At 45.7% G+C, this 26,487-nt stretch overlaps 2 protein-coding genes and 1 long non-coding RNA gene across 3 annotated transcripts in view; 1 reads left to right on the top strand and 2 right to left on the bottom strand.

Moving 5' to 3' along the window:
- Positions 1-6,510: 6,510 nt before the first annotated feature.
- On the bottom strand, positions 6,511-9,102 carry LOC135417173 (cuticle collagen 13-like). The gene is made up of 2 exons (XM_064660893.1): positions 7,287-9,102; positions 6,511-7,188 (listed from the first exon to the last, which is right to left on the bottom strand). Exon 1 carries the CDS (start codon positions 7,966-7,968, stop codon positions 7,402-7,404), a length of 567 nt encoding a protein of 188 aa, XP_064516963.1. The 5' UTR covers positions 7,969-9,102; the 3' UTR covers positions 6,511-7,188; positions 7,287-7,401.
- A 303-nt stretch (positions 9,103-9,405) lies between these two features.
- GAD1 (glutamate decarboxylase 1) overlaps positions 9,406-26,487 on the top strand; it is a 32,102-nt gene continuing 15,020 nt past the window's right edge. The window contains exons 1-6 of the mRNA XM_064660870.1: positions 9,406-9,659; positions 10,797-10,942; positions 12,647-12,709; positions 18,012-18,173; positions 18,880-19,122; positions 21,792-21,882. Coding sequence (XP_064516940.1) covers positions 10,873-10,942; positions 12,647-12,709; positions 18,012-18,173; positions 18,880-19,122; positions 21,792-21,882 — 629 coding nt within the window. The 5' untranslated portion in view covers positions 9,406-9,659; positions 10,797-10,872. The remainder of the gene's footprint in view (positions 9,660-10,796; positions 10,943-12,646; positions 12,710-18,011; positions 18,174-18,879; positions 19,123-21,791; positions 21,883-26,487) is intronic.
- Positions 22,303-26,353, bottom strand: LOC135417175 (uncharacterized). The gene is made up of 3 exons (XR_010431948.1): positions 25,668-26,353; positions 24,256-24,323; positions 22,303-22,437 (listed from the first exon to the last, which is right to left on the bottom strand). It is a non-coding gene; the product is annotated as an uncharacterized LOC135417175 (long non-coding RNA).

Here is a 26,487-nt window from a genome sequence, read left to right as displayed (position 1 = left end):
TTAGAGCTGTCTTGTGCTATGTGTATTTTTGTTACAGAAACCACACAGAAACTCATTAGTGGGGAGAGTGAAGATGATGAAGAAATGAGTGATAAAAGCAGCAATAGCAACACAAAAAGTACTAGCTGATCAAAAAGTAATGATGAAGAAAATTAAGAAAATTCTGAAGATTCTGAGGAAAATTAGTGTGGAGGTAATACGGTGTTTCAGTTGATGATTTTGATTCTCCAACAATCTTCAACTTATACTGTTGATGTATACTGTTTAATCATAATTTTTCTTATAAATTTGAGTTGTCTTTACTAACATTAATATCAGGTCTTAGAATTTTTGTAGTCCTTGCAATATTTTCAAACTTATACCTGCAAAATTATTCCTTTTTTGAAACTTGATGACACATGCAAACTTGATGTATGCAGAAGTAATTGATGAAGTATTTTCCCACCGTAGCAACAAGTTACTTGGAAACTGTGATACAGATCATCAGTTGAGCAAAACATAGTGTTATGGGGTATCTATCATATTGTTAGGTTTGGTCAGTAGAAAAAGCAGACACACACAGACAGAGAGTTGAGACCAGAGTAGTCTGCCGCCTAAGCGCAGCAGCCTGCTTTATTGAGGCAGCTAATCCACACTTTCCCACACACTTTCTGTAAACATAATTTCTACAAAACACCATAGCACTGACACCTACAATCGTGAAACACAGCCAGCATCTCTGTCCTTGCACTGCTGATTGTCTTTCCAGTCAACCCCTGTCTTCTCAAGGCTGCTCTGTCCACAGGACCGGTTAATTAACTTCACTGTTCTCATGGGAATGGCCTTATACCATCCAATATTTTAAGCTCGTCAACTTCTAAGGGCTCAGCAGACCTGCCGCCTCCCCCCACAACATAGTATTTTAGAAGTATTAGATCTGATATGTTCCTTTGCACCACTTGTACAGGAGAAAACCAGCATGATTATATGAAACTCCCTGATCTGCGAAACGTTGATGTAGTTTTGAGTGTCAGAAATGCTGCCTTAAAATAAAAACACTTCTTGCTAAAAATGATTGTGATTTGTATAGCCTCAACATTAATGAAATAGGTCTTAAGAATACTTCAACAGAGTAGCCTTACCTAAGATCTTTGTAGAAATATATAACTTCAATGACAGTCGCTTGTCCAGATTTGTAGATAAACCATATAGCACTGTTGAATAAGTGCCAGTTGTAAAACTGATCAGAAAATCTACATAACTGGTAAGATTGTGCCTTGTACCAATTTAATATTAATTTATTGTTAACATTTATAAAAGTTACAAACTGAGATGACATGAATAGTGATGGTAGTTGTCACTGTGGTGTGAAATGTTCATAGTCATCTGGGGAGGTTTGAATTCGCACACCTGATGAGTTTAGTCTGCATAAAGAGATTAAAGGATTGAGACTCTTGAGTAAATTTACCACAGATATTCAGTTGTTTCTCTGGCCACAGCTAGGCTGTAGAAAGGACAAAAGTTTATTTTCTAGACATGGATAAAAGATAAGTAAGCCAGCTGCTTTCCAAAGAAAAGTGGAACATCTCCCTTCTCACTTAAATTGAAAGAAGTGAAAATGATAACTTCTTTGAGGTTTGAGTCCTGAATTACGAATATTGATTTTAGTGTCCACATCATTCGCCTCCCATTGCTTGGTTTTGTATTTGAAAATTTTTCTAAGAGAAAATAATCTGCTGAAGAACTAAACGAATTCATATGCATGCTTTTAATAGTGACAGGGAAAAATCATAGGCTGGGAGTAATTCTTCCTCCTTTATAAATATGCTGATTCTTCTGGACTGGCATTAAAACTTTAAACTGATTCAGATATGCTCTTGAGAGTCAAATTCCCACTTAGTAGAGTATCTCAAGAATAGATCAGATATATAAACTCAAGATGGTTTACATTTTATATTAATATTTTGCCATTTTTAATGCAGACATCCATGTCGGATGTCTGCCATATGTATTACCTCAAATCAGTTGGTGTCCACATGGTGAGGGCTAAGTGAACCATGTTATAATGCTAAAAGAAATAGATAATAAGTTAAAACATTTTTAGAAGTTTGGATATATATTGGCTGGCATGCCAAAAGGTATGCATCTAACTTGACAGATAGTGCAACTCTCTTGTCTTAGGGTGATGAGAACATACTTTGATTAAGCCATGCTACTTCACGTAAGGCTTGTACCCGACTCTTACTGTATTTTCAAGTTTGGGGTTTTTAAATAGTAAGAATTTTACTGTACAAAATCTGCAGTTATATGAGGATGGAGAATTGGACTAAGTGTAATCACATTCAGTAAAGTCAACTAATGAAACCCAAACATAGCTGACATGCTGTTCTGGGGTAGGCAGAAGAAAATATACAATAAACATATCATATTAAACACATGAGTACATTAAAATTTAGTATTGCTTTTCACCACAGAAATTCTAAGGCCTGGTATTAAGTCTGCGTAATAACTATTTCATGCCATGATTTTCAGAGTATATCTGTCTTTTACCTAAGTGTAAGAAAAACCTCTGTTTAGCAATGATATGTCTAAATGTTATTTAATAATGTTTATAAGTCTTGGAGAAATAATAGGTTAATATTCTCATTCTTAGATAGATGTGCCTATATAAAAGAGCTTCCATGGGTTTCTTATTGCCTTTGGCTCCAGTGGTATCTCTGTGTTGTGTTATTTTCCTTTGAGTAATTCCTGATGCAGATCTGTTTGGATAAATATGACAGAGAAGATGCTTATCAAATCCTTGTGACTCTTAATAGGGCTTAGCTTTGCAGTGTCTGTTTCTTTGTTTAACCCAAGCAGCATAAAGAACATGAAATCACAGGTTTTGAGATAAATTACTTTACTGGAAGAGACCTTCCTGTGTTGCAGTGGTGCCTTTGCAGTTCTCCAGTTCTTCATCTTGGTACAAGGTACAATGTCTCCATATCTCAGTGGCACCTAAGGTCGTTCCTGGAGTCTCTGTCATTACCAGCACATTCATGTTCTTCTGCAGAGAATTAATGCAAAGTGAAAGAGAAGGGTAACTGTTGGGTTTCAAATGGTTTCTTCTGTGTTTTTTTTTTTTTAATATGCATTTTAAACTGACTGTTGTAAAAAAAAACAAAAACATTTTAAAGTAGCAGATCAATCTGTAATGCCTCTACTTGAACACGAATTTCTTAAAACTCTAAGCAGTTATCCTTCACCCACCAAGATTCCATGCTGTATGTGTCTTGTGGAAAAGCCTATTCACTTATAAATCAATACAGTGATTTTTTTAGCATGTTAAAAGCCAATAACCAGAATGCAGTCATACCGGTCTTGCAGACTGCTGTTTGTTGCAGCGTTTTATATAGCCTGCCTCTAGGGAGTAATGGTTATGTTAATATCTGAAGACATTGTGCACCAACTTACAGGAATACACAAGCCAGGTCTAACATCTCAGATACAAGAGATGGAAATTCTGGACTCCTTGACATCCTAAAAAACCTATGTGTTGTTTGTTTTAGCAGTCTTCAGATCCCTAAAACCCTTGAACAGAATTTTCTATGAAGGAAGAGGCCAGTGGAAAAGTATAGCATTAAATAGTTAATAGCATTAAAAAAGTATGGCATACAGAAAAGTATGGCATTTAGTTTGAGTGTGGATATCTGTCAAATCTTTCAGCATTTTTGCTAGCTCATGTTACTTTTAGTGGAGTTTAGATGTCTGTTTAAAGAGATTGTTAATCTCTGAAGAGAAAAGATGACTGGTAGAAGAATGCTGAGGAGTCAAGTCCCAAGTTGGTCTTCTCTTATTGTAGTTAGAGAGGAGTGCAAGTAGCCTTGTTACCTGTCCTGGAGAGAACAGAGCTGTTGGAAAGTGGGGGCACTATCCTCTGTACTCTCTTGAATCTCCTCCCAGACACTTCCTTTAAACTCTTGCAAACATTAAGTATCCCTTAAGATTATGAAGAGAGGGATTATGCTTGATTCATTGTTCAAAGCAGTGCTGTTCTTTATCTTGTGTGTACTAACTCTAAAAAAACTTTCTTGTGGCTAAACTATTACAGATAGCATGGCTAAGTTCCGTCTCTTTTTCTAGTGCTGAGTTGCTAATTCTGCCCCAGATGACAGCAGCTCTGCTTTTTCCTGTAGTGATCTTCAGGTGGCAGCAAGACGAGTCAAAAGCGTTAGGTAAATGTGTGCTTGCAGGGAAGTTTCAAAGGGCCAAAGTAGAGGACAGGAATTTATTACATAAATATATTGGAATATATGTCTGTAACATGACAACTCTAATCTCATTTTTTCTGACTGGTACATGTCTTCAATTTGAATCATCTATCTCTTGATCTGGGAGAAGTGGGTTTTTTCCTTAAAAATGCCCCTCAATGGTCTCATAATCTTCCATACTCATACTGAAAAGGGAGGCATGTGTAACAGCTGACGGCTTTGCTTAAAGCTCCATTCCCTCAAAATAGGAATCTGTTTATTGTGAGAGTCCTAATAAAATCCACTTGCATTAGGGAATATTAACTACTCAGTCTAACAAAGAGAAGGAATTTTTTCCTTGCCTGCCCATCTGTTTTCTCTGGTGGACAAATTCATATCTTAACTTTCCAGAGTACCATGGGACAATTGTCCAACTTTGTAGCTGTTCATACCATCCTGTTCATGTTTCTGTGCTTTGTTTGCACCTTGTTAAAAAAATTTACGTATTGTTTTTTTGCTTAAACCACTCTTATTTCAATCAGGGGCATTTAACCTTCCTTTTTGGAAAAGTTTTTTACTTCAATTTCTGTAATATTGTACCTAAAAAAGAAACAATAAGAGTGAAGGTTTTCAAGTATGGTACTGCAGAAAGTCTACTATTTCACTAGTACTGAAGACTATTTTCAGGATGAACTAACGAACTTATCGAGGCAAAACCTGACTTATCCACTACAGAAGAAAGAAAGGAAAAAACCAAACCAAACAAACCCACCACCACCAACAGCAACCAGAAAAACCCCAAAACAAAACCAACCAACCAAACAAACAAAAAGGAAAGAAAGGAAACCTAGTTAAGCTCATAACTGTAGTGATCCCAAAAACTTTTAGACTTCGAAAGCCTGTACCTGAGTTTGAGTTATGATTTGAGAAGTGTTTTTTTAAAATGGCAGAAACCCCTTACTTCTTGTTTCCTGGGGATTATTTATGAAATATGCTTAATTTAAACAAATCATGTATTAAAAAATCCCAGGGTCCAGCTCTCCAATTTTGTTCTGAGATTGGAGAGCTAAACTGCATGATCTCCTGCAGGAAGTTATTGAAACTGCTGAATGGTCTTGTTGCAAAGTGATGCCCTCCTAGGGGATAAAAAGATAATATTCAGTAAGACGTGTAACAATATATAATAACATATCACAAGGGGAAATATATCCAGGCATAATGTGTCTTGGCTCTACAGGGTTACTGGGGGAGGCGGGAAATAAATTTTCTTTCAAATACAGGGTAGAAGTTGCAACATCCTAAAACTGGTAGAGAATAGACTTACTGGGTGCACTATCACTTTTGTGACTTTTTCATGCTACAGTCACAGTTCTCCAACTTAAGTAATTTTGTTTTATCCATCTAGATAAATAAGGTTTTATTTTGTTACAGTTTGGAAGTAAGGGGATTCTTTGCTTCTTTCCATGTTTGCTTGGGGGTATTGAGAGTTGGGATTTGCTGCTGCTATTGTTTCAGGATGTGTGTTGTTCTTTGGGATGTTTTCCCGATGAAGGAGATCAAAATGGACAGCAAGGCGTGCCAGCATGGATCAGGAAGGGGACATCCTGAAACAAGAAGCCCACAAAGTATGTAAAACAATGTGCTTCATGTTAGACTTTTCTAAATGTCCTTCATCACAGCAGTGCTGAGTGTTCTGGCTGGCAGTTCATCTTGAGCTATCTTTGAAATTCAAGTGATGTACATGATCCTTAAATATGGGACAGTTGGGTACATCAGTTACTGACTGATCACAAAACCCAAAGAAAACATATAATTTATCTTCAATAAATTTTTGTCAAGTAACAGAAAACAGCAAAAGTTATCTGTAGAATAGGAGTGTAAATCCATAGTCTTCATCAAATTTCCATTAGTAGAATTTTCTGGAGAGGGGCAAATAATTAAAACATAATTTGTTATTTTCTTAGCATGTTCATTTTTTTCCCTTATAGATATGCAATAATTTATACTGTATTTTTAAGCACTAAAGGTGATAGCCAAAAAAGTTCTGGAACGGTTAGTTTTGAACAATTTTCCAAATTTTTTTTATCAAGAGTTAAGAAAATATATAATTAAAATTATTCCAGTCTATCAAAGACTCAGGTAAATGAGACATAGTTGCATACTGGAAATGGTAGGAAAGGAAACAGATACCTGATGCAATAAATATATTTTGTAATTCTGTACTGAGTTACAAATTATTATAAATATGTTACTAAAAGGCAACAGAGAGAGAACACTCATGAAGGGAAACCCCACAATCATAATAGTCACCAGAAGGCAAATTTACTGCCCTGTCTGCAGATAAATGCATAAATAACATGACTATAGTTCAGAATACGAAGAAACAAGAAAGATTATGGCACACTGCAGTTTTCTCTATTTGATTTTCCCTTGGCATATAGTTACATTGTGAACTCCTTACAGTGTAGGAAGTAGGAGCTCATGTCTCTTAAAATACTGGATGCAGCTCTGAACAGGATGACTTTTCATTTGAAAATGACAGGCTGCAATACAAATAATAAACAATTTTCTTCTGCTTTGCAGTCATTGTTTATATGTCCACAGTTATAAACACTGCATAATCATTGACTGATCTTTGTTGCTGAAGATATTTATTGCATCATTTTCATTCCTGTGCCCACTCAGGGTACTCAAGATTCATATTTTAGCACGTCCAGTTTGTCGATGGAGGTGAACTTAAGAGATACCTCATAGTCTGGCTTTTTAGGTGAGTTCTAACTGATGTGCTGCTTACAAGCTTCAGCTAAGGGAGTTATAGATCTGCATGTTACTGCCTTGCTGATACTATGCGTCAGGGGTTTTTCCTGTGTTTCACATCTGCAGTAAACATCTGGGTTCAAAGCGAAAGCCAAGTCTTCTGGGGTCTCCAGCCTGCGAAGAGATTCTGTGCCTAGAGTGCATTCGAGCCTCAGGGAAGGGACTGTCACAGGGAAAGAGAAAATAGAGAGTGGTTGAGCAGAAAGCTTAGGTAGCACAGTTGGAGGCGAAGGCTTTCAGTTCTCACTTTGAAACCGGTACCTCTCTGAGTGGCCTCGTCTGGGCGTGTGCACCTGGCAAGGGTGTTTCAAAGGTTTCAGTTGGAGTTCTGAATGAAGCTTCCGGAGCTGGAGTGTTTCGAGTTTCGGTCGGATTTTCAAAGAGGTCCCTTGTAAACGAGAGTTACCAAGCGTTTCCATGCGTCCTGTACAGCCACGCTGTAGATGAGCGAGGCAGGGACCCGCGGAGCCCCAGGGTCGGCTGCTTTCCCCCTGTAGCCGGCGGGGCTGGGACGAACAGAGAGCGGCCAGTCCAGGCTCGGAGCAGCCTCAGCGGCGGCGGGCGGGCTCCGCGCAGGGCTCGGTGCAGCGTCTGGGCTTGAGACACAGCGACACCCAGAGGGGCCGCGGGGCAGGAGCGGGGCCGAGCTCGGGGGCTTCACTGTCGGCACGTTCCTGCCCGGCCGGGAGGGAGCGAGGGGGCTGCGCACCCGCCCGGGGCCGTGCGGGGCTGTTCCCTGAGCCCCGGCCGTGCCGCTCCCCCCGCGGGGCCGGGCGCTGTCCGCGGTGCTGAGCGGGGCGCGCAGGGGCGGGAGGCGCCGCCGGGCAGCTCGGGGGAACGGAACGAGTCGTATTTCCAGCGTGCCACGGAAAGCTCGCTGGCCTTCATTGTCTGGCTCCTTCCCTTGGCGGGCTTCAGATTCTACGAGGATGTAAATATTCATGGTAAACCATGGCTGTTTGCTCCAGACACACGCGCTTCTGGAAAGCCAGAAGGGAAGGAGTAAGAGCCCGTGCTATGTGCCTGCCGGGCAAAGACCAGGCCGGGTCGCGTCTCGCAGTGACTGATGGCTTAGGAGTTCTTTGCGTGATCTCTCATTGACTTTTTGTACTGCAATCCTGCCACGATTTCCTATGACTGTTTGTTTACGTTTATAAAGACGGCTAGAGTCGTATTATTATTTCTCGCGTTCGGCACTGAGCAAATGTTTTGCCTGATTGGTTGAAAACACCTTAAAAATGATAGCCTGAATAGATGGAAAAAGGTCATGTTAGCTAGGGCCACTAATACCTGTAAAGCTATGTTTAAAAGTTAGTCTTTGTGCCCTCGGTGTTTTTGTTACACGTCTGGTTCCTAGACAGTAATTATACTCGACAAAGCAATCGCCCTGACTACTTAATTCTGTCAGTTGGCCGATTTCCTTCAAAAAACGGGCTTGTTAGTTTTTGCTCTTCCCTTGAGTCCTTCAAGAAGGACATGTCCCTGCTGCTCATTGCGCTGCCCAGCACCCCCCTCACGGGATGGAATTCTGTGGCTCCATCGGGCTGTTTCTCCTCCTCCCATCTCATTGCGGATTCCTCCCAGCCCCTGACGTGCCATCTTTTTGAGAAGGGTTTGGTTTAGACATCTGCGTAGCTGCCGCGGCATGCTGAAATATAGCCCAGTGGTCACCACCGCCAAATGTTGGCGAAGCATGTTTGGGGTGTTGGATGGAGTGACACAGATCTGAGGTTGTCGGGGGTACAAAAAACTTGTTGTCTTAATGTTTCTCGTTTTAGCAAAGGGATGTCTGGTATAAAATCGTAATTTAGTGGCAACATTCAGGGCAAGTCACAGGAATCCAGGTGTTCCCCTGCGGCTGTGCCCGTGCCTCTGCCACCCTCTGGCGGGGAGCGGGGCGAGCCGGCCTCGGGAACCGCGGGGTGAGCCAGCGGGACACATCAGACCCTCGGCACGGCGGAGAGGAGGCGGGGGGTGTTGCTAAGCTACAGTTCACACGGACCCCGCCTGGCTCGTTCGTGGCCCGCACCGTGCGAGGGGGAGTGCCGGGGCCGCGGGGACTGTCGGGGCGGGAGTTCGGCCCCGTCGCCTCAGCGGTGCGACGGTGTGTGCGGTGCTCTGCCGCCTGTTAGCACCGCCGGCGACCTCGGGGCAAGCCAGTGCTGTCTAGAAAAAGCCTCCGGCTCCGTCTGCACGGGGGGCTCAGCGAGGGACTCGCGCGGCAGAACCCCCTGCCCGGGGTGCCGCCCCCGCCGCGGCTGGGCAGCCCCACCCGCCGCGGGAGTCAGCGCCGCCGCCCCGGGGAGAAGCGGACCAGCGGCAGCCGCCGGGGCCGGGGGGCTGTCCGTCCCCGCCCCAGTGGTCCCCAGCCCCCGTGCGGAGCGGCGCGGAGGGGGTGGCGGCAGCCCTGTGACTCATGCCTGCGTCGAAGCAGATCAACCGGCGATTCACGCTTTTAAAAAAGCAAATCCGAGCACTTCTGGAAAAAAAAAGGTCATCTCGCATTAAATTCCGCGGCGCGATTGGTATTCCGACGTCGTTTCTGGCAGAGTTTATAAGCGGCGGGTCGCTCCCAGGCTAGAGTCGCCCTGCCTGCCTGGACTACGGCAGCAAGAGTGTCCGCTCGCCCCCTCGGTAAGTGTCCTCTAAACAGCATCCTATTTTTTCAAGCCTTTGGGAACCTCTTTCAGGATCTGGAGCATTTTTCCCCCCCTAAAATCGGTTTGGGTCGTTGTCGTACCTATAGAGGAATAACGGACATTTTGATACAGCTAGCCCTTGAGACATCGTGTTAACCTGTTACTTCACTTCCAGGCATTGTCTAGAAAATCTCTTCTGCTTTACGGCTTTTTTCTTTTTCGTCTTAAAGAAATTAGATACCTGTTTTCCATTGAAATCATTGATCCGCTGCGTTTACGCGCGGGTGTAAATGAATAGGTAGCCACCGACTTGAAAAAAGCCGCTAACAAAGAAAGCATTCGTTCGTTACCCCGACCTTCATTTTCTGTACAAGGGGAAGAAAATAAATCGCAGGTAGCCGTGGGGACAAAGAGACGAGCTGGGCATTGACCCGACAATTTTCGATCAGCGACCCTGTATTGGTTATCGGAGCGTGTCCGGCAGGAAAGAGCTGAACATCTGGTAAGGAGTGAGGGCTGGTCCAGCACCTTCCTTTCCCCAGACAGACATGCCTCTCCTGCCATTTGCGCCACTAAAGCGAGCGCGGGCATGGGAGAGCACTGGTTAGTGCTGGAGCACGTACCGGCCCCGATTTGCTGAAACGTGTGTGCAAATACACGTGTGTGGCGCCTGTCACTGGACCTGGGCAAAATGCACCTTTATGGTGACAGGGGTTTGTCTGTCAGTCTTTCCTGAATGCTTAGCCTGGCGTGTGTTTGGAACACAGAGAAGCGGGTTCCGGTTGGGATTGTAGGTCATTTGGGCTGATGCTTTCGAAGCCTGCTTTGCACGTTGGTCTCCACTTGACTCGAGCCGTATAATTGCCCACCTCAGTGGCCACCGATATAATTGCGATAGACTTCATGCTCTGCTACATCCGTCATTCAGGCGCGGGAGGTAGCGCCCTGGCATCCAGCGAAGGGACAATTTTGCTCTTCAGCCTGTCGAGGCGTTTTCCCGGTGCGGCCGGCCACGGCTCGTCCTGCCGCCGCCCCGGGACCTGCGCAGCTGCCGCCCGCCGGCGTCTGGACGGGACTCCGGTGTGGTGCTCCAGGAGACCAGACTGCTAAACCCGCCTTTTCTTCCTTCCAGCAAATTCCTTGCTGCCCACCTCTCAGAGGAATATCGAGGAAACCCGGGCTCCGAGGACTGGGGCTTTTCTGAAGGGATGGCTTCCTCCGCTCCCTCGTCCTCCAACGATGCTCCGGACCCCACCCCACCTAATTTACGACCTACAAGTAGGTTTTAATATTTTCCTCGTTTAAAGTGTTTTAGAGGCTTTCTCCACTTAGGCACAGAAAGACCAGTTTCGAAACGAAATGTTATATCTGTGAAGCCCTGTTCCGCGCCATTAAGCAAGGTGCGGAAAGTGCTCTACACAAAGAAACCATCTTCCTACTGGGAGTGGAAGAGGTTGTTCCGTGGCGAATAAAACGCTGTGAGGAAAAGCCCACCTTAGCGGCCAGCGCTGTCTTTATCTTACAGCCACAGCCGCATTTGAGAGATTTAGACAATAAACTGACCATCCAGATGGCCAAAAAATCGGTATGTTGTAAGAGGTGTGGAGCAAATGAATCCTTTAAAGGGCGACGCTACACTAGTGCCTTAAAGTGGGTGTCTCCCCCCTACATTTTATAAATGCTAATGCTGCAGCTTCCTTTCAGCCTACGCTGAAGCCTGTAATCAAGCGAAATTTGGATGCTAATTGCAGCTTTTCAAAGCGTTGTATTCCTAATTGCTCTGATTTCGCCTTGAGTTATTGAGGTGTGAGTGGGAAGCAGAGGCTGCTGCAGGTGGATAGAGAATCAGTTTATAGCCCTGCCAGGCAATTCAGACCGTCGCCTACCGAAAAAATAAAAATAAAAAAAAAGAGGCTCGATGCTATATAGCATCAGAGACAAAGAGCGGGCAACAGTAAGAAATGAAAGGTTGTCAGGGACAGCAGAGCGGGAAATAGCTTTTACCCTGAAAGAGCTGCGAGGCACAAGCATCGGAGTCATTATTGTCATTATTCTGAATCTGGAAAAACGGGGGAGGGGGCGAGAGGCAGCACTGGGTCCTGTTCCAGGCACGGGTGATAGGCACTGCTGCCTTCGACTGAGGTGTCACACGCAGAAATCGAAATAACTGGCAACACGGCAAGATAACCGCTGGCAGCAGCTCCCCACCCTGCCCGCCCGGGGCTCCCCGCCCCCGGGCACGGGCAGCGCCCCGACGAAAGGGCTCCTCCGCCCGGACGGGAGCGCCGCGGCCCTTCCCCACTCCCCCTCCCAGGGATCGGACCGCTGCACTGCCCGCCCGGGTGAGCCGTCCTCGGCCTGGCCCCTCTGACACCTTCTCCCCTCACGCCGCACGGCCCGGTCAGTGCCCCCCGCGCTGCCGAACCTGCGGCTGCCCCGGGGGAGGGCCAGAGGGTCTCGGAGGTGCACCGGGCCTCGGCTGCTGTCCCCTCTACCCGAGCCCCGCTGCCCGCTTCCCTCCGCCTCAGCTGGGGCGTGTCTGGGCCGCGGCTCCCGGGGCTGGGAAGGAGCCTATCCCCTCCACCGGTGCCGTCCTAGTACGGCCGTCGGCGGCCCGTCAGTCCGTCCGGGGCTCAGTCATGCAAGTCCGATCATCTAGTCAAATACTATTTTTCACCCAATTAATTCTTGAACTCTTTTGTGACCCCATTTCACGCCACTTTATTTTAAGCTGCCACTTCCCTGGAGCCCCGCCAGTAAATGATGAGATGTTCGAGTCCCGGGTGCCTTTCCCTCTCCTCTGGGCGGGCCAGCATGTCACCTCGCTGATACCCGAGCCTCAGCTGTCCCGCGCCGGGCGCCACTGGGCTCGAGAATCAGCCGTTCCTCCCGGCTATGGGGCCGTGCGGGGGGTCCGGGGAGGCGGCGCGGCGGCCGGGCAGCCCCGCTGCCCCAGGGGATCAACTCTGCCCTCTCTTCCAGCTTATGACTCGTGGTGCGGCGTGGCTCACGGGTGCACCAGGAAGATCGGGCTGAAGATATGCGGTAAGTGCCCCCTTGCCTCCCCGTCCGACACCCCAACACACCCACGGGGGGGCCCGGGGGACCAGCACCGGGGGCAGCACCGGGGGCAGCACCGGCTGAACGCCCCGAGACCGAGCGGCCCCTCGGGCGCCCCCTGCGGGCCGCACGGCGGCTGGGCTGGGCTGGGCTCGGCTGGGCTGGGCTGGGCTCGGCTGGGCTGGGCTGGGCTGGGCTGGGCTCGGCTCGGCTGGGCTCGGCTCGGCTGGGCTCGGCTCGGCGGCCCCGGGACCGCCGCTGTGCCCTCTCGTGGGTTTGCGTGGGCCGGGATTTTGCCCGCCGGGGGAGGGACGGCTGCGGGCCCGCTGCCCTTCCTGCCACGCACGGGGAGGTGCGGGCCCCAGGCGCCCCGGGCGAGGGAAGAGCAGGGCCCGCCGGAGGAGGGGGTTTGGCCGCCTCTCACTGTCTGAAATTTTTCAACCTTATCTGACTAGAAAATACGGATCTCCGGGGGGAAAAGATTAACGAGAGCCTTATTAAAGAGCAATTCGTCAGCTTGCTGTGCTGGTAAGATAGCGCTGGCAGCCAGTCAGCGTGCAGGCACATGAAATGCAGAAGGGAAACAAATGCACAATCAGATCGCAACGTTATAGCAAGAGATTCATTTGCAGATAACAAGCTGTCTTCCTTCTCCAGATTTCTCAGTAGCGGCTTTGCTTTCGGAGACTAACAGTCAAATCTTCATTTTCTGATGAGGAGAATAATTCAGTTTAGCCCATACCCCTTATGCATAGAAATTATTTCCCATTTTCCCCCTCTACCTCTTTGGGAGGGGGGGATGGGAAATCATTTCACGAGAAAAACGAACCTTTTTTCAAAGCAAAGGTATATTTAAATCTCTTTCCCTATTCGCTCGAGTCGAAGTTCATTCACTAAAGGTTTTGTTACCTGGAAGTTTGGACTGGACAAGAATCGGAGTGCGAATGCTTAGCCCTGTGTCTGTTAGAGATTTCATTGGTAGCCGCTGGCGACATTAACGAGTAGTCGCTTAGTTCTATAAATAGCTCCTGATCTGGGTTTAATGGACCGTTTCCCTACCAGTCCCATCAGTGGCTGGAGCAATGGGCTTTTTCACCATCATTTTAATTTAGCCCGGCAAGCAGAACTGATAAAGTAATGCGCCGTTAGGCTTGCTCCATGTTGCTAGACTACCGGGGTTACAGAGGGACATCGCAGCTTCTCAATGAGATCAAATACACTGAAAATGAAACATCCCACCATTTTGTATTTGAAAAAGGCAAAAGGGAGTGTGGTAAAGGCTTTGTGAAGGGAATTCAAAATAAGCAGTGCTGCTGTATTTCTGGCTCGGGTTTGGTGTTCAGTTTTCCTTTACTGGCTATTTTCTCTTTTACCCTAAAAATACACTCTGAATAGTGACAGTGGTTTGGAATAGTTGGATTCGATCACGACCACTGTTTTTGCTTGTATGAGCCCTTCCATTTGAATCGAACACCTTCACAAAGACAGACAGGAAAGGTTGCCTTTGGCAAATATATAGAGTGAAGTATTAAGGTTGCCAAGAATCCTAATTAAACATGCTCAACGAATTGATGTTTGACTATTCAGACTACATCCTTGTCCTTACCTTTCACAAGACATCATTCCGGACCCTAAATACTGTGCAGTCTCAAAGCTATAGTAAAACAGGCACCTCGGAATTGTTCTTTCTGCTTGTATCACACAGAAATCGATTAATTTTGAATGCAAACTTTAAATGAGGATTGACCTCCGAGAAAAGGCAGGTCTTGAACAATTGAGTTGGTTCTTCCACCTGGGTCGTATATTATCTGTTTGACATTTCCAGTAATTACGTATCCAAGATGTATGTAATTTCTTCTCAAATAACTGACAGATTTAAGGATTAGCTTTTTTCCTCTCCGGTTGAAAGCCAGGACCTGAAAAGAGCCCGGCTGCTGCCACACCCACACGCTCTTCGTCTCTGCACATATACACTTAAAAAAACCCCAAAACACAACAACAAAAAAACCCCAAACCAACCAAACTCAAAGCCATTTTAAAGCGGTTTAATGAACTGTCACGGTGGGCAAAGTATGGGCAGATTTTCCCCAGTGTCTGGATCACTCCCACCTCGGCAATTATTATTGCTAGGACCGATCCTGCTAACATTTGCTTGGCAGCAGTGGAAATACTGACGTAGTAAGATTGCTCAGGTGCGTCTTCAGCTGTTTGGCCGCAGCCAGCTGATGATTCCAAGCCCAGCGAGCAACGCGGCAGAGTGGGCTTTCAAAAGCAGCCGTGTATGTTATAAACTCGTCTCGTCTCCGGCATTCGTGGGATTTATGCCGCCAAGTCACGAAGGTGCTGCTGAACACCCTGGCCGCAGGGGGGGACCAGGACCTCTTGCAGCCGCCAAGGACGTGCATTCCCCGACGGCTGCGGTGTGCGCCGGAACCCGGCAGGTTTGTCCCCGACTCGGAAGCTGAGGGTCCCCATAGAGCTGCGAGGCCGAGAGGGGTTCACACGCCTGCCTTGTACGAGGCCTAATGTGAAATAACGCTGAATTTGTGGTCACGTTGCGCACCGAGGGACTCCCTCGCCAGTCTGGTCTCATTCGGCTTTTGAAAACTCGGTCTCTTAAAGCGCATCGATGAAAACGCACCTGCGGGACAGACTCACTGCTGGGAAAGGCTGCAGTCTCCGCTGCGGCAGGAGAAGCAGCTTGGACGCTATTTCGCAGGCTGCTACTTACTGGAACTCTCCTACAGTGGCCTCACTTTTCAAGCAGGATACTGATAGAAGGCTTGGCTAGTTATGCGCTGCTGCTCCTCGGGCGGGGAAGGAGCCCTCCAGGGCCGGCCGCCGCGCTTCTCTGCAGCCCGGGATGTGAGTTGGCGCTGGAGAATGTCCCCCATCCTCTCAGGGAGGAGCTCGGGAAACGAAAGAGTCCGACGGCCCCAAAGCAGGGGCTGCCGCAGCCCCGCGGGCTCCCCCTTGTACCGACTCTCCAGCCCGTGTGATACTGCCGTGGCCAAGGGACCTGGGTAAGCGGCACGTTACTTACAGCCGGACGAGCTGATGCCGGGCGGCAGCGAGTTCCTCCTTTCAGGCTTTTTTTTCCTTCCAGTCACCGCCCTCGAGCCGCCCCAGCGCAGCCCTGCGGGCCCCACGCGGCGCACACTGACGGGCCCCGTGCGCTTCGAGCCCCAGCTGGTCCCCGCCGGCTCCGGGACACGGCAACGGGGCCGAGGAGCTCCGCGGGGAAGAACAGCGCGGAGTCCCTGGGGCAAGGGTTGAGCTCCGTGCCCTGGCGCCTAGCTAGGTCAGATCCTTCAGCGAAGCCACTGCCTCGCTGGGCCCGATGCGAGCCGAACTGGAGGCAACTGAAGCCTTTCTCGGTTACTGAAGCGCTGCCTCCTGCTTTCCCACCGGAGCCTCCGAGGCACGCTCTCCTCTGCAGGCCGAGAAGAGAGCCAGTTGTGCGCCGCTGCTCCTGCAGACGTCTCTTCGCGCGGAGCTCTTGCCTCTGAGCCACCGGGCGCCTAGAAAAAAGAAAGGTGGAAAATTAAAGCAAAACGAAGCAAAATGGTGAAAGAGGATCTCTCCGTAATTCAGTCTACACTGCACTTGCTTCGATATCAGCTGCTCCTCCTAACGAGCAGGCGAACAGCACTAGCTGTTGCAGGAGCTGGTGATCGCTGCAAGGACTGTTAAAAGCAGTAACAACAAAACAAAATATATACATAAGTACATATATATATATGTATATATATATATGTTATCGATCCTGGACGGCTACTCTCAACTTATGCACGAAGAGAGTTTCCTTTAAATAGTCTTTTTCGCATTCATAAAAGCATCACAAAAATAGACTTATTAGTAGAAGATCAGTATTAAACAGCAACACATAAGGTGTTCACTGAAAGTATGACCGTGACAAACTTGCCTGCCATCAACCTTCCTGAAGACTCGTTTAGGCGCCTGGTTGATGCAGAAGGGGCTGCCAGTCGGGTACTCCGTTTTCGGTGCTCCTTAGGGACTGTCTAGCTGGCAGTAGGGTCCGAGGCACAGGTATCAGTGCCGGGAGCTGTTGGCCCAGCGACTCGCTGTCCCTCCCTTTTCTCTTACGGAGGTGCAGCCCTTATGCCTGTCCAAGCTACAGGGGGCCCGGGTGGGCCGGCTGTGGGCGCTCGATGGGACTCCGGAGAGCAGTGACACATGGCCGGAAAGCGGAGGGCGCTGGCGAGAAGCGGCGTCGGGGAACGTGGGTGAGCGAAATCACAACATTGGTTTTCCTCCCTGCTAAGCCCTCCTCTCTGGCGGATATCCCCATCCGCGACGAGCCTTGGTTTCGATTGTTACTTGTTTTGAAAGAAAATAAAGAATGAAGGAGACCGGCGCCGCTACGGTGCTCCAATCATACAGACGCGCTTGCTGCAACCTGGGAGGTCAAAATTCGATGCCTTCTTTAATGACGAAAAGCCCGACAGTATGCGTGTTTTACCAGGCATCAGTGATTTAATGGATCAAATCCGGAAAATTAATTTCTCTCCTTGCCTTGTTAAAGTAGATGGGTCTCATTACTCGCCACAGACCCTGCGTGGCACTCACACCCATAATTCTTGGGGTGAGTGGGTTTATTATTGCCGTCACACATAACAACGGCAGTTGTGTTCGGTCCTGGGCGCCAGAAATGTGTCTCCAGTGAGAGCGGAGCTCCTAAAACCCCCGGGGATGATTACTGTTAGTATCAAAGCATCTTTTCAGGTGGAAAATCCACATCAGTATGTACTGATAATAGGAAGGTGGGTACTACCGGTGTTCTTAGAGCTCTGGCACTCTCAGGGTGGCTGCTCCAGAATGGCTGCTTGTTCTCATGCCTTTTGTGCGTGAGAGCACCACGAGGAGAACTGAAAACGGCCCTGATTTTAATCATACATCATTGCCCCTGTCTGCTAGGTCCATAAACTTTGCCTGCAGGCTGAAATAGCATTGACTCATCCTGAACTCTCTTCCAGTGGCTGATTACTGAAGTGGAATCTGTCTGATCGACTTAATAAGAATTTACCACTGCACTAAATGACGAAATTTTGTTTTTTGCATGGCTGCGTTTTTGCAGTTGATGGCATTTTGAACTCTCCCTCCTGGAGGCAAATAACCTCCATAAATACTCTTATTCCTGACCTCATTAGTCAGATCTAGAACTAACACCGCTTTTAACTGCTGTCTAGAGAGCTGCTTTAGATATTTCTAAACATGTTGGGAAGTGAGAAAACTCTGACCTGTGCACCTTGCAACAATAATGTAGGGTTCCTGCAAAGGACCAACAGCCTAGAAGACAAGAGCCGGATTGTCAGCTCCCTGAAAGAAAGGCATCAGTCCTCCAAGAGCATGCTGGCTTGTGAGAACAGCGAGAAGGAATCCAGGTTCCGGCGCACCGAGACAGACTTCTCCAATTTGTATGCCAGAGGTAAACACTTTACAGCTTCTCCTTGCTTCAGCTCAGGCACGTCCCTTAATAGTGTTGCCCTCGGCTCCCTTGAAGTGCAGCCACACTCAGACCGCGCTTTTGCTTGGTTGTTTTTGAAGGAAGCTGTGTCTGTGTTTGTTGGGGCTGTACTGACAATGTGTACAAGTTTGCTGAAGTGCAGTTTTACGTACTTTGGGCTGATCCTCTGCAGCTCAGCTCTAGCAGTCCCTCTGGGCTTACTCCAGATCCAGCATCCGGGGGGAGAGTAATTTTATATTTTGTGTCCTCCTTGATAAAATAGCAATGAAGTGGTCTGTGACTGCTGGTACGGGGCCATTGACAAGAAGAGTAGGGAAGGGAAATGAATCCTTTTGCGGGACAGAGGTGGGGACGTTGCAGAGGAAGGGCAGGTGCACATTTGGGGTGCTTTCAGACCAAGGAAAGTGAATGCCTCGCACTGCATAGCATTAGCATTGCAGGGCAAACTTTTTGACAGAGGCGCCTTGGAGGTGCCTCTGCTGTTGCCGTGGGTGACTTCGCATCACCCTTCCCTGCCGGGCCAGAGGGACTGGGAGCCTGCCTCACTGCAGCCAGGCTGCGCTGGGGCCACAGCTTCCAGGTCCTCGAAGCGCTTCAGGCAGCCGAGGCTGGTTCATTTCCGCTTCTCTTTCCCAAAGCAAATGCTGACAGCTGCTTTGCCCCACAGATTTGTTGCCCTCCAAGAATGGTGAGGAGCAGACCATGCAGTTCCTTCTGGAGGTTGTGGACATCCTCCTCAACTACGTGAGAAAAACATTTGACAGATCCACCAAAGTGCTGGACTTCCACCACCCGCATCAGCTCCTGGAGGGCATGGAGGGCTTCAACCTGGAGCTTTCGGACAACCCTGAGTCCCTGGAGCAGATTCTGGTGGATTGCCGGGACACGCTGAAATACGGAGTGAGGACAGGTAGGTTTTTGCACACTACGTAGAAAGTCTCTCCTGGGACTTTTCTCAGGCTCGCGGCGAAGTGAGAGGGATTGAGCTCATGGAGGTAAGCCTACATCCTCTCTACATGAGGGACCGTGCTTGCCCAGAGGCTTGGCTCCAGGGCTGTCTATGGGCGCTGGAAATATCTCTGCTCAGAAACTTGAGTTACTGATGCTCCAGAGCTCCGTGCTGTTTTCAGAGCACAGAAACAAGTTTTTAAGACGTAATCTCTTTCACTTGATGAAATGCGAGCTGTCTGTATCTCCGGGGAGCAATATCATTAGGTAAATGAGAGCATAAATGACACTGAATTTGCAGTTTTTCTTCTTTATGTTCATCAGACGTTTAATGAAAAAGAGACTGAAATCCTAGGAATCATCAATAAAGGAACCCTGTGGATTTCAGCCCATTACCCGGGAGCCCTGCCTGTCCAGGTCCTTCTGAATCAGACAGAAATACCGGTTTATAATCACTTCTTTTACTGAGTGAGCTGTAGCCAGACTCCAGAGCAAAGTTAAGGCTCTTTCAGACTATCTGGCCTTTTACATCTGTATCCACGGAAATCTCTGCTGGCAACAAGCCCTGACTGCTATACATACCCAAGCAGGTCAGGAACAGGAGTGATAACGGAGCAGGTGCCGTGTCTCCCCTCCCCAGTCTTAGATGTTTTGGGCCAGCTGCCCTCTTGAGCACCGCTCGGCTCAGCGCCCAGAGCGGGCGATAGTTTCCCCCCGGAGCTGGAGTGGCGGGCGGCGGGAGCTCGTACAGGGAGGCTATTGCCTGGCGGTCTCTGGCTGGGCTGCTGCGAGCCATGGCTCCTGAAGGGCGAGGCGCAGCTTTCTGCGGGGGTTAATTATGCAGCTGTGAAAGCCCAACGCAGTGCATTCAAGGAACAAAATCTTGAAACAGATGTGGCGGTTAGCGTCTGTCTTTTTTTTCCTATTTACATGGTGGTTTGATTTACTCACAGGAGTCAGGAGCATACTTTGATTTTGTACCCTTAATCAAAGGGGAGCACATTTCGCTTCCAAACGCGTGGGTTGTTGAACAGGTGACAATCAGTTAAGCTAGAGTGGCTGCGCTCTGTGTGCTTGCACTTTTACTCCGCTATAGATCGCCCCAGCATATCGAGCTACCTCCTCCCCTCCCCCCAACCTCCCCTGGAGCTCTTGTGGGACCGGCAGGATCTGTCCCCGGGAGCTGAGAGGCAGGTATCGACCAGACATGAGCTCAGTTCAAAGCAGTACCTGGTGCAGCTTTAAAGAGCTGCTCGGACCGTATGAGGCCCAGAACACACGCCCTGGCTTCCCAGGCTCCCGGGGCTCACATTCTCTCTCAGGCGAAGCTCCCTTTAAAGCCACCGGTGCTGAATTTGCAGCACAGCCTTAGGAGACCGTGGGCTCGCTAACAGCTTTGGGAGGTCAGGGAAATGTCGCTTAAGATAATTTCTCAGTCCGTGATGGCAAGGGAGAGAAGAGCTGATTTGTAAAGCAAACAGCTATGCCATGGTGATATTTCTGGGCTGTAGCCCTGAGCCGCTGGCTCTCCGGGGCGAGAGCTGCCCGGGCGCGGCGCACCCTCTTGGGGAATTGTCGCGATGTGGCAGCGCCGGCAGGCTCACGCCTCCGAAAGGTTCCTGCTGACATCGCTCGGAGCAGAATCGCATTTACTTCTTCATGTCAAAAGATGCTGATTTTCCCAGTATTGAGCCGAATGCGACGTGACAGGTCCCTCCAGACGTCGAGCGCTGACTCCCCTCTAGGGGGCTGTCCCTCGTGTGCTATCTGCGTGTCCTTTCTCAGAGAGCAGAGAGAAGGTTTAAATCATGACATCTCCCACCTCCCCTCAAAGCCCGTTATCAGGTGTTAGGAATTTCTTCGTTTCATGCTAGAAAAGTAGGCACTCAACATTATTGCTTATAAAAGTTGTTAAAACAACTCCGGCTGAAATAGAGGAATATTATTTACTTCGGCTCTACAGCAAATCCTTTGTTTAAGGAAGTGAATCCTAGCTTTTAAACCAAGTGGGCAAGGGACCGAGCTGAGGAGGTCTTGGAGGACCCTCTCACACCGCTGCAGCGGGTCGTGCCACGCTGGGACATTCCCGCCGAGACCCCGCGAACGCCGCTCCCGTGGCCCTGCAGCTCAGGAAGCGACTGGCTCCTTCGCACTCCTCCCTCACTCCTGCAGTCCCCGCTCTAGTGGCTGAGCCTTCCTCTCTTTCCTCATTCGAATGCAAATGGACCCAGCACCTGCAGATTGTTTCCGCCGAGGGTCCCCCACAGCGTAACTTCGCCCGAGTTCACAGCACGACCGAGGTGGAGAGGGGGTTCTGGAGATGGACTAACCTTGTGCAGGTCCCAGAGGTGTTTTACAGGCTCAGTCTGCTCTGAGGTTTTTATCTTAAATTTAAACTCTAATGATTCCATCCAGGAGCTCCCGCCATAGCGGTTTTTCAAGTTTGTAATAAGACATCCGTGAATGTTGGCTAAGGGTCTCCCCGTAAGCAAGACTTGCTTTGAAAACTTTGCTGCAAGTGTTATGGCTGCAAAACCTGTCGTTTCTGTCAGAATAGTTGGACGGTTCAAAACTGAAACCTGCGACACATCAGTGGAGTCTGTTCTAAATTGCTCTCAATTCTCATTCCAGGTCATCCTCGCTTTTTCAATCAGTTGTCCACAGGACTGGACATTATTGGCTTGGCTGGGGAGTGGCTGACATCAACTGCTAATACAAACATGTAAGCAGTGCCTCGTCAACAGCTTCTCTGACTGGTGCTTACAGGGGCTGTGTGTATCATGGTAGATAGGTGTTGTCACAGACATGAATAATTTTCATATTTAGATGATGATTGTTGCATCTTCAATAAAACTGTCTCATGTTTCCTTAATGTAGCAGTAATACAGTGAAAACAGTTACACAAAGCTGAACAGTTTTACATTTCTGATAAATAGAAATGCAAATATCCCAGAGTACACGGTAAGTAAAACATGATTATTCTAATATAATAACATGAAATTATTTTTTTTCTTTTGGACAATTCTTCTTTATCTTTTTCTGTTTTGGTTGTTTTGTTTTTTTTGGGTTTTTTTGGTTTTTTTTAAAGCTTTGTCTCTAGACTGAGTAATTCTACAACTATCCATGTATTAACACTAGAATACAAAATATGTAAAGATTTATTGTTTTTTCTCCTGTTGACTTCAGAGATAGCAGGCTTGAGGCAACACCTTCTCCCGTTTATGTGCTGGTAAAGAAATGGCTTCTGGGTGGCTTCAAGATAATTAAAAATGTAACACTGAAAAATAATTTAATGATAATGAAGAATTTAGTCTGAGAATAATAAAGTTGTGTATAAGTGAATAAATGGAAGTATAAAAAGGTAAAAATTAACATTTGAATGTAACAAATGATAAACTTTTCCTAATTTTTCTTGACCTCAAAATTAATGAAGGCTGAAGGTCAACAAAAGGTACATTTTTGCAACGAAGAGTGCAATTAATGGAAAAAGCCCCCCACTAAACAAAAGAACCTTCTAGTCAGTTTTTGTTTAAATTTTGATTTCTATATGCTCAAAAATGTGATGGGAGTCCAAAGGCTGCTCTCTTTTAGTCCTGTATGGGATGTGTTTTAACTCTAAAGCTACCTCTGTTTTGGGTAGTTTGTTGCTAATTCTGTGTCGGAACACAGAAAATGTATCTGCAGATTGGAAAGGAACAGTATTTTCACTGGCCTATCCATGAGTACATGGTTTCTTAAATATACCTGATTACTAGCAGTTCTGTGTAGATTATGAACTGTGCCTGTTTTGTGATATCAGCAATAAAGAACACCTAGGGTGCTCCAGCCAAAACCAGCCCGCTCTTTGTAATAATCATCTGATTTAGTTCTCTGTTTGGTAAAAATTAGTATAAGACATTCAGATTTAAAAGCTAATTGGAAAGAAAACCTAGCAACATATATTTTGATTGTTAAATGAGTATTGTGAAGTTCTTTACAGGGCTTCTAAATGCCTTTTTAAACAGCACAATTAAAAGTGAAAGAAATCCCGATCACATTTCTAAAAGAAAACTTTGCTTAACAGTTGTTTCTCTGTGACAGAAACGTACTTCTGAGTACCCCTTTCTCTTTGACTATCTTACTTATCCCAGTTTATTTATCATTTTGTAAGCAGTGAAATTACACAAATTTGATAGGACACAACTGAATTCAGTTCTGTGGCAGACTGTGACAGGTCTAGGAAATATTGCCAATGGTATTAAGAACATTGCACTCATTCATTCACTTCTTAAAGAGTAACTCTTCTTTTAATTGAGGTTGCTTTTTCCTTTATTTGTTTTAAAAGTAAATTTAGTTTTAAATTGAGCTAGTTCTGTAAAGCTAGTTTTTGACTCATTTATACTTTAAACAAGATCATATCTTGAAAATACTTCTCTGTGAGCATGACAATTTACTATCTATTTGCTTGTATAAGGTCTAGTAAATGCAAAATAATACATTGCTCTCTTTTTTCAGCAAAGCAAGGTCAACATGGTGTGCTTTCAAATAAGTAATTGCAAGTAAGGCTAAAGCAAGATGCTTGTAAAATATGATTCAAAGAACTGACAGAGAAGGTTGTTAAAAATAGCCAAAATCATCTCTGAGCTCTGGGAAACATATTATTTGTTTTGAACAATGATCCAGCACACAAGAGCAGGTTTTGACCTTTACCTAGAAACTGTTCTAACCTATTTCAGCTACATAAACACGTAACATACAAGTGACAGTAGCACTGAATTATGGCAAAAAAGATTTTCCATTTGCTATTTTTTCTTTTCTGCAGATAAACAATACTTAAAATGTTTAAGAACAATTAAAAATAAGTTTTCTTTTGCAGATGAGTTTTGAATAATCAAAACTCACTTAAAAATTTTAATTATCATTAGAAAATATTACTTGAATGTCATTATGAAGATAATATATAAAATCAAACATAATAAGCTTCCCTTATTGACTTGGACATAATACATCCATGTGCTATTCATAGCACTAATCACGAGACCTTCAGGGTGGAAATTTCAGAAGGTGCCATTATTCATCCAGTTCTAGGGTTCTGCAGTACAAGGCATTCTCTCACCATGCAGCAGCCAGCTGGGTTAGAAAGCAATAGTATTATCTGGAAGTTCTCTTTGTGCCCACTGTTAGCTGGAACATGAGAATTATATTGGTGTTTTCAGTATTATGCATATATGCTTATGAAAATACAGCATAGAAAATCGATGTACAATGCTTTATGCTTATTCTCAGAATGCTTTCTACATACTGGCAAACAGGAGAACAGGTAGCTAGAATGATTTGGTCTGATAAAGTGATTTGCTTTTTAGATGAGAGCAGAATTAAGCCAGCACTGGTTTCTATCAAAAAAAGCACCATTCATTTATTCTGTTAGTAAAGATCTGACACTTGGGACTGTTCTAGTTAATTCATAGAAGTGCCTGTAAAGGTTGTAGCTGTATGAAACATCTAGTGAGTGTTTTTTGTTAAGAGATTGATTCTGAAGTTAGATCATCCCTTCTAAGCCAAACACAGTTTTTGGGTTTAACTGAATTTTTCAAAATCATTTAAGTTTAAAACAAGCAACTTTGAGTGAACTTTAGCAAGATGTGATTTGTAAAATCACATCATCTAATACAGCTGCACTGGCTTTGTAATTTATAATCATCTGCACTCTTTTATTTCTTGTCAGTTTTTGGAAAATCAGAAAATAATTACAGAATAAAATAAGCAAATACTATTTTACTTGTATTTGAGTATATTAAAATTCCCCTTGTGAAGACTTGATATTTTATATACAAAAAACTTGCTTAATATTTTATATTTTTTCTACAAGCCTATAAGTCTTCTGGAAATTACGTAGAGATCAGTGTGCAAGGTCTCAGGACAAAACTCAAAATTTAAAATATTTAAAGTATTTAAAATATTTAAACTTGTGGGGAAAAAATTCATATTGACTTAAACATATCTTTTATTGAATTACAGTGATCTATGCTCTGCCGAGTTCCTGTTGACTTCAGTTGGTCATTCTGCCTAAATAAAGATTAGAGTATGTTCTAGTCTTGCAGTGCTTAAAACCAAACCAAACCAAAAACCCTCACTGTTAGCAGACACTGGTTCATTAATTTTGTCTATTTGTAAATAATGGCAGCACCCAAACTTCAGATCAGTGTTCAGCTGTCTCTGGCAGTTCTAATGATAACAAAAGCAAAATAAGTAGTGTTTTGGCTTCTGGAAATAGCAATTACAACAATTAAAGAAATTACAAGTGTTTAATCTTAAAGGAATTTTTAAAAATGGTGGTGGTGTTTCTCTAATGGACTAAGGACACACAAGGATTAAAGAAAAAATTAACTGTTTAAGTAACCAGTGTAGCTATAAATAAAAAACAAGCTTTTTCGGACACTTGTTTTCTTCTTAATATCACCTGCCTCCTTCAAGTCTGCCATACTTATTTTTAAAATATCATTTTGGTATTAAAGAGACAACACATACATTTTGATGAAATTATTCAAGTGGAAGACATCAGTCAAATCTGAAGTGTCGGGATGTCATACTCTTACAGACTCCTTTGGAAATCATAAGTTGATTGTTTTGTTTCTCTCTGCTTCCTTTTTTTCCCTTTTTTTTTTTTCCCCCCATACAGAGCAAGCAGAGTTTGTTTACAGCAGTAGCATTTTATCCGTGAACCTTGATCACCAAAAGTGGTTGTATGGCTGTCACTTTCCATCCATGTATCTGACTGTGACATCAGGGCATACCAGGCTATGTAGTGGGTTTTTCCCTCATTAAGTGGATACAGTAGTTGACTGCTGACTCAGTTTCGGTAATTGGTAATTAGAAAATCATCATTTATAATTACTCTTGACAGTTATTGATCACACTGTATTGTAGAAATAAGTTGTCCTTGGAGATCATCAACAAAATAAATCCACATAATTAATTGTACTTAGACTTTGAAACCCTAGCTCAATACTTCTAATTATGGTTGTGTTTAGCTCAGTGAAGTTCACTGTTTTCATAAAGATTTGGAAGTATGTTATTCCACAAGTGTGGAACTGGCACTTTGGGAAACAGTGTTTTACACAGTCTTGTACAGCAGTCAGCAGGCTATGATGATGAACATTAGGTCTTACCTTCATTATATAGAAATCTGCAACTAACTAATACTGCAGTTTTTATTCACCAGTACTGTTTTCCTGAGGATTTTTGCTTGGGTAAAGGTTGCAGTACCAGGACCCCAATTTATAGGAAAACCTAGAGCATTTACAAAGAATCATAGACTGAGAGTTTATTGTGTGTTTTTAGAATTTGT

Source organism: Pseudopipra pipra, chromosome 7, assembly GCF_036250125.1.
Source record: "Pseudopipra pipra isolate bDixPip1 chromosome 7, bDixPip1.hap1, whole genome shotgun sequence".
NCBI lineage: Eukaryota > Metazoa > Chordata > Aves > Passeriformes > Pipridae > Pseudopipra > Pseudopipra pipra.
This window is presented reverse-complemented; position numbering and strand designations above follow the sequence as displayed.